Source organism: Lissotriton vulgaris, chromosome 10, assembly GCF_964263255.1.
Source record: "Lissotriton vulgaris chromosome 10, aLisVul1.2, whole genome shotgun sequence".
Classification (NCBI taxonomy): Eukaryota; Metazoa; Chordata; class Amphibia; order Caudata; family Salamandridae; genus Lissotriton; species Lissotriton vulgaris.
The window spans coordinates 524,288,751-524,302,322 of NC_141698.1; the positions used below are offsets into that span (position 1 = coordinate 524,288,751).

The window sequence follows — 13,572 nt, forward strand, 5'->3', positions numbered from 1 at the left end:
GTAATCTTTTAATCAACCAGGGATACCGCCAAATTAAAGGATACATTAGTGGGTTATCCCATGGTTTTTCAAACTCAGAAACTGGTACTAAATCATTGTCCTGAGAAAAGAAATGTCTACGAACTCCCTCAGACAAGCCCCATTCTGAGGTTGAGTCCACCCTGGTAGTCATCTTACCAGGGTGGCACGAGGTGGCAAACGATGAAGCATGTCACATTACGTGATTGAGCCATTGTAGGAAGCTGACTCTGTATATACTATACCAAAATGAGATATAGTGTGCACAGAGTCCAGTTGAACCCCAAAGGTAGGCAGAGGTAAAGGTAGATAGCCCCTTACTCTCTATTTGTGGTAATGTGGGCGAGCAGTAAGGGTTTATTAGAGGGTAGTGGTAAGCATTTGTTGTACACACTAAATCAGTAAATGATGTCACACACTCAAAAACTGAACTCAGACCAATTTTGTTTGTATAAAAATATTAAATTCTTTTATTTCTAGAACCGAGCCAAGCCTTGCACAGGTAAGTGAAATATATGCTTTGCAAGATCTTATGCAGTGTATTGCAATTGAATGCAGGTTCAAATGCAGTTGATTGAAATACGTGTCAAAAATGTCAAAATTACTTTTCAGATTACTTATCAGTTACTTTTAAAGTTACCTTTTCTACTCAGTGTGATATGTCTAGATATCACACTAGGACATCTCCTAGAGGAAAGCTAAGTAAAATCAGTTTTTCACAGTTGAAGTTTTTCCGGTTTTCATACAAATCAACTACACACTTAGAACATTTTACAAAGAAAAACAGTCAATGTATTCCTATGGAGAGAAACAAAGTTATCGGTTAACAGGTAAGTATTTAGCCTTTGGGGTTGAGTTTCTGGGGTTAGAACAAGGGTTTCACCAGAGTCAAGGATGCACTCTTAAAACACCCTCAGTAGCGCTAGGGCGGTCAGGTGCAGCGTGCTGAGGCCCAATGTTATCCAATAAGGTATAGGTGGTTTCTGGTTGGTGACTGCTCACAAGTGGGACACACGGTTGTGGGAGCAAAGCCCTTGTGGGGTTAGCTCAGGGCAAAGGGGGATCAGAGTTAGCACCCAAAGTACACCTGCAGCAGCGCAGGGGTGGCTGGGTACAGGGTGCTGTTTTGGCGTCTGGTGCCTGGCTGGTTTCAATGGGGATTCTCCGGCTTTGATAAAGACTGCAGGCTCGTGGACGAAGATCTTCTGGAGATGACCACCGGCTGAAGAGGTAAGTTGGGATGCCTGGGGATGTTGGGACACCGTCGGGTGGGCCCCCCAAGGCGGTGGGACTTTGGGTGCAGGGGTGTCTTGAGACGTTGGTTTTCTTACCAGCTCCGGTCACAGTCGGGGGGATCCTCCAGAAAGCAACTGCAAGCGTCGTGGAGAGGGTCGAGGCAGGTCAGAGATCACCAGATCTCAGGTCAGATTTGCCGGGGAGACCTCCTCAAGGTGTTGGGCCACTCTAAAATCGGACCATGGGCGTTGGGTGCAGAGTTGTGCAGACTCGAGGATTTGGCCAGAGCCAGAGTGTGTGGGTGAGCAAATCCGGTGCTCATGGAAGTCTTTTCTGTGGAAGGCAGGGCAGGACCTCGGTGTTCTTGGGGTTGCTGGCTGCAGGATACACCAGGACTTCGCTTCTACAAGTTTGCGGTGGGGACAGGCTGGTAGGGCTGGGGCCAAGTCAGTGGGCGTCGTCCTCTTCTTAGCTTCAGCACAGCTCTTCAGTCGTTTTTTTCTTGGTCAGTTCTTGACTGAGAAGGCAAGGTTCAGGGTTGCCCCTAAATACTGGGTTTAGGAGTGTTACAGGTAAGTAAAGGTTGGGACCAATGGGTCCCTTCCTTGGGGTGAGTACAACCCCTATTATGCCACCCTCCAGTGGAAGGGGGGCATATGCCTCACTCTGGTTGGCTGGGTCCCCCCATCTGCAAGATGGCGGGGACTGAGAGTTGTGCTTCACCTCACCTCCCCAACATGAGGGGTGGGGTTGGCAATGGTGGGCACACCTCCCTTCCTCACTTGGTTTTCCAGCCAAATCTTCTGCCCAAAGTGGGAGTTAGAACAGGTGGGGGCCAGTTGCACCAAGCCTTTGAATCTTTGCCTTCGTGGACTCTGCCCATCCTCGGAGAGGAGGCTTGGCACCTCGTCCCAGGATGTGCATTGGTTCAGACTCCCGAGAGCAGCAGGCTCTCGACCCAGGGGTCCACAAACATATCTGGTGGTGGTAGATGGTGAGCAGCCACTCAGTCTGGACACTAGTGCTAGGTCGTTTTTCAGTTTCTCTAAGATGCCCTCTGTGTGCATTTTTCATTAAATCCCACACTGGCAGCAGTGTGGGTTTAATGTGCTGAGAAGTTTGATACCAAATTTCCCAGTTTTCTGTAAAGCCATTATGGTAGTGTGGAGTTTGTAATGACAAACTCCCAGCACCATACACTCTTAAGGGCATCACTGCACTTACAATGTCTTGGAAATGGCTTAGACACTGTAGGGGTACAGGGATCATGCACCTGTACCCTACCACTGATATAGGGTACCCAGTTGAAGGGGTGGCTGATCTATGCCAGGGCAGTTGGTTGTAGGCATGACACCCAGGGATGTGTGCCATGTTGACTCTTCACTTTGTTCTGCACCAAAACACACAGCCGGAAAAGGCAGTGTGTAAATGTACAGGGCCTCTAAGGGTGGCACAATAAGTGCTGCAGTCCTTAGAGGCCTTCCTTGGCCACAGTGCCCTTGATACCTGTGGTACCATTTACAATGGGCTGAACTGTGGCCAGAAAGTGCCAATTGGGCTTTGTTTGCAATGCAGTTTTAGGGAAAGAACATAAGCCCTGGGTACCTGTTTGGCAGGAGCCCAGAGCACACTCGTGTCAAAGTACATCAGCAGTTTAGCAAAACGTGGGGACAACCCTGCAAAAAGAGAGCACTTTCTTACAGCCATCATCGTCCAATTCTTGGAATTGCCTTGAATTTAGGTAACAAACAACTAAGGCACACAGAGATTGGGTCTCTGGTACTAACCTGCTGACTTGCTGATTAAGGAAACAGCATTTCTCTGAACCAATTTTTGTGTTTGTTTGAGTTAGTAAGGGCAGGCATGAGCCCCATACTGTCCCTCTGGTCTCCCCTTTGTGATAGTATAAGAAAGGAAATGGCACTGCTGTGGCTTAATCTAATGGCAGCAAAGAGGTACATAGCTTGTCAATGAAGTATAGCACCATACTCTCACTACGGGAACGGAAGAAGGGATTTGATTAATGTAGGAGTATAGAGAGGTCCATCTACGTGGCCAGTGGCTGTCCATAGAAACATTGAAGAAATCCACAGTTAAGAACCTAGTACATTCAAACAGATACTAAAGGCTAGGTTTGTCCGTGGTTTAGTTGCTGTGTTACATAATTTTGTTCGCAATGGAAGGAATTGTTCAGGGAGAAACAAGGTAGTTTTCTTTTATTAATATGTATGAGCTGATCGTTCTGTTTTCTGCCTAAAGGGCAACAGATATAAACCGAAGACAATTTGTCTAAATAAATAAATAAGTAAAACTAGTGATTTAAAAAAAACAGAAAAAAGAAAAGATTACCATATATTTTTACAACTTTATCTACTTGGCCGTTATCATGGCTTTGGTATGGATTCTGCTCCTACTTAAAACATTTTACTAATTTTACCATGTTAAGACCAGAAATAGATGAATAAAGATATACCGTTTAATGGTTTTGGAATAACTGTTTCTTTATCAATTAATTTGATATTTGTAGTGATGGAGATAAATAACCCTATATTTTTCTTACCTTATCATTGTTTGCATATCTGAATCCTGAAATCCAGCCCTCACCTCCCCAAAGTCCTTGGTCAGCTTCAGGAGGGAAGTAGGGCAGGATAGGAACGTCCTGGACTCGCTCCCGCTGTCCGCTCTTTGGATTTAATTTGTACTTGGCTCCATGGGGTATCCAATGGACTGGGGTGGGTTTCTTGGACTCAGTTAGTGACTTCAAATAGTGGGGTGGCAGGCGGGAATAAATGCCATCTTTCAGCTTCAGAGCCTCCCATGTGGCAGGAGGGAATTTGTGGAGGGGCATTTGATCACCAATGGGCAGTCGAAAGGGTAATATAAATTGCTGTCACTCTCAGCTAACGAAGGTGTTGTCGGCCTCCCGGGTAGTCTGACAGACAGGCGAGCGAGTGATCAACTACGTGGGTGGGATAATATATACCTGTTGGGATATAATACAGCAGTTTTATTAGTTAGTTTAGGTTTAAATACATTTTTATTAGGTTTTCCAACACGTTTTTCAGCAAAACACAACTTCTACCCACAGTACCCATCCCCTTCAGGGATTCCCCCTACACCCCCACCACCTTCCGTTGCTCCACCATCTCCACCGAACAGTGTCACAGTGACACAGGCCATGGCACCGCCTCCCCACTCTGCACCACGCCTCAGCGGACTCAAATATCACTCAGTCTCCCGAATAAATCCATATCATCTATTTTCTAATTAATTGTTGCTTTAAGTAGCAAGGGTTAATCAGTCTAGTGTGTGGAACAGAGTTATTTTCCGTCTCTTACATACACTCCTTCATTAACAATCAGTGATTTACTGCTTGGCTTATAATTTGCAGAAATTACTGTGATACACATACCTGTCATAACCCCATAACTGTTTTGGTTCTACTGCCCGATTTCCCTCATAAATATTAAAACCACATGATTCAGATAGCTGCCCAAAGTTGCTTTTAAAGTTAGAATAGAAAGTGTGTTCAGTTCTTTTATATATTCTTTGAACCAACTGTCTTCTACATTTAAAAAAACGTTAGGGCTCTTAATGCAAATATGTAATTCTTGGTCAGAATGTGAAATCTGTTTTTCTTCTATTCACTTTAAATACACACCACTACCTACATAAGTTATAACACACAAACTACTAGAGAAGAGCATCAGTGCTTAACTTGAGCCAGTGGTTGCTGGTCTACAGTGGCTGATTTCAATTTAGGGAGTACAAATACAAATTTTGGCGCAGTCTAGCATTTAGCAAATGTCATCGACTCAGCCTGCTATGCTCGGGCTGGGTAAGAGCTGCTGGTTTACCTGCCAAGAGACGTCTACAAGGCTCAGTGTCACACCAAGAAGACCACCTGTGGGGCTGGTCGCTTCCTACCGACAATTTTGAGCAAGGAAAACTAGGAATCCCAGTGCTCTCCCACCCTGCCCTGTACCATAGTAGCATCATATCAGTGACATGTCAGGAGGTTGACAAGCTGATGTGGGCTCCAGACAGTTTTAACCTCCCTGGGCAAGCTTGAGAGCAACACTGAACAGACTGGAAGGGAGGACAAATAATCGAGCGCTGCTTGATACGCTGCCTACGTTGGTGTGGGAATAGAGGTTCCTGGCTTGGCTGCCACTGAGAACAGGAGAGTGCACACAGACAAAGCCACCCTTATAAAGTAAAGGGGCTTCGCTCTAGTTTCTAACCAGCCCTGCAAACTTAAAATGTGCAGTATCCCAAACCAAACACTGCAGGCAATATTTTGGAAACATGAAGAATGAGCAAGGTTAATAATGATTTCTCCTACTATATTTCATATTCTTTACTGGGTTTTCCAAATTAAATTTAATTCAGACAAAAGCCCATAATAATTATTTGGGATTTGCGATCACGTGTTTGGCAACTCTAGACATTCTGATGCGATTTCCACAGGGCTACGCAATAATCAAAGGTACAACATGAATTTCAAATTATAATGGCTGAATCTTTATTTTTAAACATCTTTTTATTGCCATTTAATATTTCAGCATGAGAGCAGACAGGTAGTCAACAACATACAAGTCTCATTTCACATTTCTATTTGGAGTAGAACATTGAATTATTCAGTACAGGTATGAGCTTATATCTATAATATCTGGATATGGATAGTATGCTGTGTCGAGCGGTTATTCGATTTCTCTAACATTTGTATCCGATATCGAGACTGTACAATGTATGATGTGTTCTATACACTCATGTCGTCGTCATCGTGAATATACTGTTCAGCATAAAAAGAGGAATATGAAATGCCATCTGTGTACAATAATCTAAAACCAAACATTCAACTTGACTTACGCAGGAGAGTGGTAGGTGCTGAGGCCCAGAGTTTTTTTATCTGGGGTGTCTGCTCACAACCAGGTTATGACAAGGAGGTGTTCTTGATGTATCTAGGTATGTCTTTAGCCTACAACTTGTGCTTTGGGTAACGGGCATTCGCACTGAGAGGGGTTACAAAAGTATTCCTGACATGCAGGGTGGCACCCTGTTTACTGTCCTTCCTGAGCTGTCCAGACCTTTTCCTCTGTTATCTAATTCCAGAGTCTCCCCAGCATTTTGACGATATCCCAGGAAGTTATGTAAATTGGGGTTCCTATTCTATCAGTAACGGTGCATTTTATTCTAACTCTGTCATACCTCCGCTCCTCTCTACTTCGCTACAAGTCTATGTCGGGTGTTCCTAGGCAACAAGTATTTCCTTCCATTGTTCAGCTATGAGGCGGCATCTCAATTCCTTCAATTCCTCCCTACCCTCTGCTCCAGTCCAGCAAGTTACATCTCGCTTTCAGGCTTCCACCAGTGGCGGTTAACAGATTTCCAGGACATTACTATCCTCCTTTCGGCAAACGCCATAGCCACATCTACGAATCTATTCCCCATATTCCGTTTTGACCGTAGTATTTAATGTGTGCCCCAATGTATCATTGATCTTAGAGAATACTTCATTCCGAAAAGGATATAACCTTGTGCATGCACCATATACTAAGCCAGCTAATCACATTGATGTGCAGCGGTTGGGATTCAAGCCTGCATTGTTTTACCAGCTAATCTTGGTGTGGATTCATTGAAACACCATCACTAACAGGGCTCGAAAAATCCACTCGCATTTGCGAGCCAGATTGAATTAGGGTGAGCTATTTTTAGGTCCTACGCGCCCTTTCTGGCGAGTAGGAAAATAAACTGACTTTTGACCTCGGTCTCTGAAAGCAGAGGAAATGTGACCAGAGAGCAAGATTTAAAGCATCTTTATTGCTCACAAAGTAAATGAGCAATAAAAAGGACTTTCAATCTTGTTAACTTGTCACATTTGCGTGCTTTCACAGACAGAGGTCAAGTGCATTTCAGTTAGGTCGAGTAGATTTTGTAGGTTACTAAACCTGTAGGTCTAGTAAAAATGTAATGATTTTTCGAACCCTGACTAATATTAGGCACATATAATACAGCTTAGAATAAGTAAGTTCTACTGAATTTAGGGTTAGGTAGTTAAGGGCCTAGCACACCCTTTCTCCAACCTCAGAGTTTAGTTTCCACTAGGATGGGTCGGTGCAACACCTCACTAGACCTAGAAACATGGCTTTAGTTGGTGATGCCGGTGTACTCCAGTCTGCTAAGTACAGTGGTCTAAAGTTCCAGGAACTAAGGACCCTGTGTAGCCTTAGAAAGATAAAGACAGGTGGCAACCCCACCATTAAGCTGCTCTTGGGGCTGCTGCATCAGGATGATGGCCATCCTGTAGGGGCAGAAGAACAGGATAATGAGGGTGGGAATACTCCTGAAGAGGGAGCACCAGGGGTTTACCCGGATTATCTCAATTCGGAGTATGGGCAGGAAGACTCAAATGACTCTAACCTGCCAAACTCTGATCCCTCAGGAAGTTGTGCAGATGACAGAGGATGTACCCTTTGTTCCTCCTGGGAGGGTCCAGAGTAGACCAAGGTGGTCTAGATTCTCCACTAGAGAATATGATTCAGGCACTTTTATAGGGACCTCCATATCTAGTGAACGGGACAACTCTTTGGAGAGGGAATACAAACTGCTCAAACTTGATAAAGTCAGACTTAAGCTCAGAAGAGATCAGTTGGCCCTTGACAAAGAGTCACTGAAAGTACAGAAGACTGAAGAGATTTGGACTCGAGTCCTATGGTGGCAGCAACAGTGAGCCTAGAATCAGAGGAACTTATTTTGACAATAGGAACCGGAGCAGGATAGTCCCTCCTTACCAGGAGGGGGATGATATCCATAAATGGATCACTGCTTTGGAGAGGGCCAGCAAAGTTCAGAGGGTTCCTCAAGAGCAGTGGGCAGCTATCTTGTGGCTCTCCTTTGCTAACAAACAGAGATAAACTCCTCGCTGCTAGGGAAGAGGATGCTGACGATTACTCAGTACTGAAGAGTGCTCTCATAGATGGGTTTGGCTTAACCACTGAACATTATAGGATTATGTTCAGAGACACACGAAAGGCACACCCCAGTACTGGGTAGATTTTATAGACAGTGCTTTTAAGGCTCTGGAAGGTTAGCTTCATTGAAGCAAGGTACAGGACAATGAAGGATTGTACAATTTGATCATGAGGGAGCAAACCTTTAATAACTGTCAGAACCAACTTTTGTACCAGTACCTGGTGGACTCTGATCTGACCTGTCCCCAAGAATTGGGAAAGAAGGCAGATATATGGGTCCGCACCAGGGTTAAGCAGAAAAAACCATGGTAATGGAGGAGACCAGAAGAAGCAAGATGCTTCTACATCCCAGGATAAGGGTGGGGACAATGGTGAAGATAGAGTATTCACAAGGGCCCCAAAAACCTGCATCTGGGGGCGAGTCCCACAATTCCAAAAAAGGCAAAAAGAAACCTTGGTGCTACATTTGAAAGGTAAAGACCCATTGTACAAGGGATGCAGGCTGTTCAAAGGCCAAGGAAAATCCTACTACCACTGCCCCTAAGGCACCTGCTCTGCCTCGCACAAGTACAAGTGGTAGTACAGCAACCAAGGAATTAGTGGGGTTAACCTTGGGTTCTGAGATGGGTTCTGACTTAGTCAGAAATCCAGCTCAGGTTGTTCTACTCTGTGATGGTGGAATAGACCATGCCTCCTTACTCGTAAGTCGCACTAACTTGGGCAAAAACAGCCGTTGATCAATGGAAAAGAGAAACATGTGTCCCCTGACCAGATCATACTTGGACAAATGCACTAAGTCACCAAGGCTAGCAAAGTCAGGACTGACCATTACTTGGTAGTTGTAAACCTCGCCTGAGGAGGGCTAACTGGATATAAAAAGTTTGTGGTATCTCCAGACCTACATGTGGATTGTCTGTTGGGCAAGGATTTGGAAACTTCAGCCTGGGCTGAAGTAGAGTTCAGGACACATGCAGAGATGATGGGCATATCTGCCAGTGTTTTTGCTGTCACCAGGGCTCAGGGCAAACAGCTCAGCACTGAACTGGCACTGGATACTGGAAAAATGGGTCAGGTGCCTCCCAAGAGAAAGTAAACAGAGCAGAGTGGCTGGATAGGAAAAGTTTGTATCATGAATTCCGGTCACGCAGTCAGTATGTACTACGTAGCCAAAAATCAAATAAATTCATTTTGGTACATAAGACCTGGCTACGTAGTACATACTGACTGCGTGACCGGAATTCATGATACAAACTTTTCCTATCCAGCCACTCTGCTCTGTTTACTTTGTTGTTGAGATCCGGGCTGGGTAGACGTAGGATCCAAAACCTTTCTTGTTTCACAGTCCCAAGAGAAAGAGCAGGAGAGGAACGGCTTTACCATCCTCATAAACTCCTAGTGAAGATCAAAAGAACTAAAGCCTGACCAGGCAGAAATCTTGGGGGAAGGGGGCCCTTCCAGGGCAGACTGGAGCTTGAAGCAGCGGACCTGCCCCTCTCTTGAACCCCCTCAGACAGCAAGCTGCTACTGAGGAAGCAGGGCATATCAGTGGATCCCATAGGGTCTATTGGGAAGACGGGGTTCTGTGCTCTGAAGGTAGAGACCCTAAGCCTGGTGTCACCAGGAGAGTGGTAATACCCCAGAGGTTTAGAGGTTTCCTCCTCTCCCTAGCACATGATATCACTGTGGCAGGACACTTAGGGCAAAGTAAGACTCGGGACAGGCTTGTCCCTCACTTTCACTGGCCCCATATGTCTGAAGACACCAAGGGGTTTTGCCGCTCCTGGGCCACTCGTCAAACCAGTGGTAAGTCAGGTGGCACCACAAAGGCCCCCTTAATTCCACTTCTAGTGGTTGGGATTACCTTTGAAAGGATAGGGATTGACATTGTTGGTCCCTTGAATCCTCCAACAGGCTCTGGGCACAGTCACATCCCAGTGGTGGTGGACCATGCCACTAATTACCCGAAAGCTGCTCCCCTTGGAATTACTACAGCCCCAGTAGTGGCCAGGCCCTACTAGGAATTTTTTCCAGGGTGGGTTTCCCTAAGGAGGTCTTAACAGACAGAGGTACAAACTTCATGTCTAGTTATATCACTGCCATGTGGAAAGAGTGTGGAGTGAACTACAAGTTTACCACACCATACCACCCACAGTGCAATGGACTTGTTAAAAGGTTAAACACCCACCCTAAAGGGTATGATTATGAGCCTCCCAGAAAAGCTTAGGCAAAAATGGGTTGTCTTACTATCCTGTCTTCTCTTTGCCTGCAGAGAGGTTCCTCAGAAGTGGGTTGACTACAGCCCATTTGAACTTCTGTTTGGGCAACAAGTTAGGCGTCCACGGTGTCTCTAATTAAGGAAGGCTGGGAGCAACCTCTCAAACCTCCTAAACAGGACATTGTGCACTATGTCCTTGGCCTGCGTTCACACATGGCTGAGTACATGAAGAAGGCCAGCAAAAACCTGGAGGCCAGCCAAGAGCTCCAAAAAGCTTGGCATGACCAAAAGGCTGTCTAGACGGTTTATCAGCCAGGGCAGAAAGTGTGGGTGTTAAAGTCTGTGGCCCCAGCAGCTCCCCAAGACAAGTGGAGTGGCCCCCACACTATCCTTGAACAAAAAGGTGAGGTCACCTGCTTGGTGGACCTAGGTACTCCAAGAAGAATCCATACGGTACTTCATGTGAACTGCCTGGAACCTTTTGTGGACAGGGCTGACATGGGCTTGCTCATGGCAACTGATGAGGGACAGGAGGAAGAGAGTGACCCTCTCCCTGATCTCCCCTCTCAGAACCCTGATGGAGTAGTCTTGGCAGGCAGCCTCACTGACCAGCAGCAAGCTGATTGCAGGCAGGTGCTCAATCAGTACAGACAAATGTTCTCCCCGACACCCAGTCAGACCACCTGGTAGTGGATACAGGTGACAGCCTGCCTGTTAAGAGTTATACCTACAGACAGCCTGACCATGTCACGGATTGCATCAGGACATAGGTCTAAATGATGCTGAAATTGGAGGTCATTGTGCCTTCAGATAGCCCCTGGTCGAGTCCAGTAGTCGTTGTACCAAAACCTTACACCAAGGATGGAAAAAGAGAGAGGAGGTTTAGTGTGTACTACAGAGGCTCAATGCAGTCACTAAGACTGATATTCATCCTATTCCAAGGGCAGATAAACGTATAGATACTTTGGCCTCAGCCAAGTTTCAGTACATTTGACCTGACGGCTGTCTACTGGCAAATCAGACTAGCTGAGGATGCCAAGTCAAAGCAGCATTTTCAACCCCAGTTGGCATTATCAATTTATCATGATTCCCTTTGCTCTGAAGAATGCACCTGTCACATTTCAGAGGTTGGTGAACAAACAGGTCTGGAAGCCTATAGTGCAGGATATCTACATATTGCTTTCTTTAGCTCCACCTGGGAGGATCACCTCAGGACTGTTCTGGAGGCCCTGCAGAAGACGGGCATCACTATCAAGGCCACCAAGGTACACATAGGGCAGAGCAAGGTTGTGTACTTGGGCCACCGGGTAGGTGGAGGCCAGGTTCAACCACTGGAGAGAAAAATCCAGACCATTGTGGTCTGGATTGCTCCTACTACCCAGACCCAGGTCAGAGCTGTCTTGGGCCTGACTGGGTACTACAGAATATTTGTCCAGGGTATGGGTCCATTGTGACTCTACTGAATGATTTTACATGAATGAAAATGCTAAAGAAACTTCAGTGGACACTAAGCTGTAAAAAGGCATTTGAAGACCTGAAGCAGGTCATGTGCACTGCTCCCACTCTGCAAAGTCTTGACTACGCTAAAACTTTCATTGTCCAGACACATGCATCTGAGATAGGAGTTGGCGCTGTATGATTACAACTAAATGCAGAGGGCCAGGATCAACCAGTAGCTTTTATCAGCAAAAGGTTGACCCAGAGGGAGAAAAGTTGGTCAGCCATTGAGAGGGAGGCCTTTGCTGTGCTCTAGGCTGTGTAGAAGCGGAGGCCATACCTGTTCCGCACTCACTTCATTGTACAGATAGAACGCAAGCCCCTCTAATGGCTTAAACAGATAAAGAGTGAAAATCTCAAACTTTTGAGGTGATCCATTTCCCTACAGGGGCTGGACTATACAGTGGAGAATAGGCCTGGGAGTAACCATGCCAATACCGATGGACACTACAGATATTTCCACTTATAAAATCAAGACTCAACTGCGCAAGGCTGGTTTCATATCCTTACGTTGGGGGGGGGGGGGGGGGGGGGGGGGAAGAGGGTTGTGTAGGAAAATAGGATCTACTTTTATGGTTACCCTTACTTTTTGCCTGGTGTTATGCTGTTTCTGACTAGTCTGACTGGGATCCTGCTAACCAGGACACCAGTCTTTGTGTTTTCTCCCCTAAATTGTTAATGGCGGGTACTTAGGAACATCCCAGCTTGGCTACTGGTGTATCCTTCAAAGTCCCTAGTATATGGTACGGAGGTCCCCAGGGTATAGGTACACCAAGGGTCCCCCATGGGCTGAAGCAAGTATTATGCCACCCATAAGAGACCACACAAACTGTGACGATAGGCCTGCCATTGCAGCCAGTGTAAGCTGGTTCTAGCATTACTTACAACAGATGTAGGTTTCCTTATATCTGAGGTCAATGCACTTAAAACCTATAAGTGACCCCTAAAGGAGGCCCATCTATCCTGAAGGCAGGGTGCTTGTTTCTAAGTGTGAGGGTGCCCCTAACTGAGCGGTAAAACCCTACAACCTTCGGAGTCCATTGTCCGGGTTGTAAGTGCACCAGCCATTACGATATATAGGGTGGCCATGCGTCATTATGCAATGGCTAAATCTAAACTGGCGGTAATGAACCCTGTCATGTTTGGTATCAAACACGCTGTAATCATAACCCCACACTGCAAACGATGTGGGATGGGGAGGCCGTCAGTGCTCCCAGTACCAGTCTTCCAGAACCCGGACTGTCAGCTCTACTGCAAAATCCGACAGCAGCAGGCATTCTGTTCACTCCTGATTGGCATAGACTCTGTCCCTTCTGCTTGCAAGTACTTCTCATCTTGAATACACCTTTGGGTTCCACCAGACACTTTCACCTTCTCCAGCAACGCCATCTTCCTAAAGTGCTCCACTGAGTTTTACAGAGGTTTCTGATGCCACTTTACACCTATGCACCCGGCTTCCCTGGTGTAGGTATCCTGGTTCCTAGGGTATCCATGGGTGGGGTGGCTCTCTAACCTTCTGTCTTCCAGGGGGTTTCTTTAGGATCCGCTGGGAAGGGTCCATCTTCAAAATTGCAACAGTAACTTACCCATCGACTTGAATTGAGCACGCGGTCGTGTTCTCACTCTGCACAC

The 13,572-nt window shown here is 46.1% G+C and overlaps 1 protein-coding gene across 2 annotated transcripts in view; it reads right to left on the reverse strand.

Annotated features, from left to right (window-relative positions):
* The window catches only part of MRPL28 (mitochondrial ribosomal protein L28), a 223,541-nt gene that overhangs the window by 174,680 nt on the left and 35,289 nt on the right, over nt 1-13,572 (reverse strand). For both annotated transcript variants that reach the window (XM_086941368.1, XM_086941369.1), the window contains exon 2: nt 3,815-4,237. In XM_086941368.1, coding sequence (XP_086797494.1) covers nt 3,815-4,102 — 288 coding nt within the window. In that variant the 5' untranslated portion in view covers nt 4,103-4,237. The remainder of the gene's footprint in view (nt 1-3,814; nt 4,238-13,572) is intronic.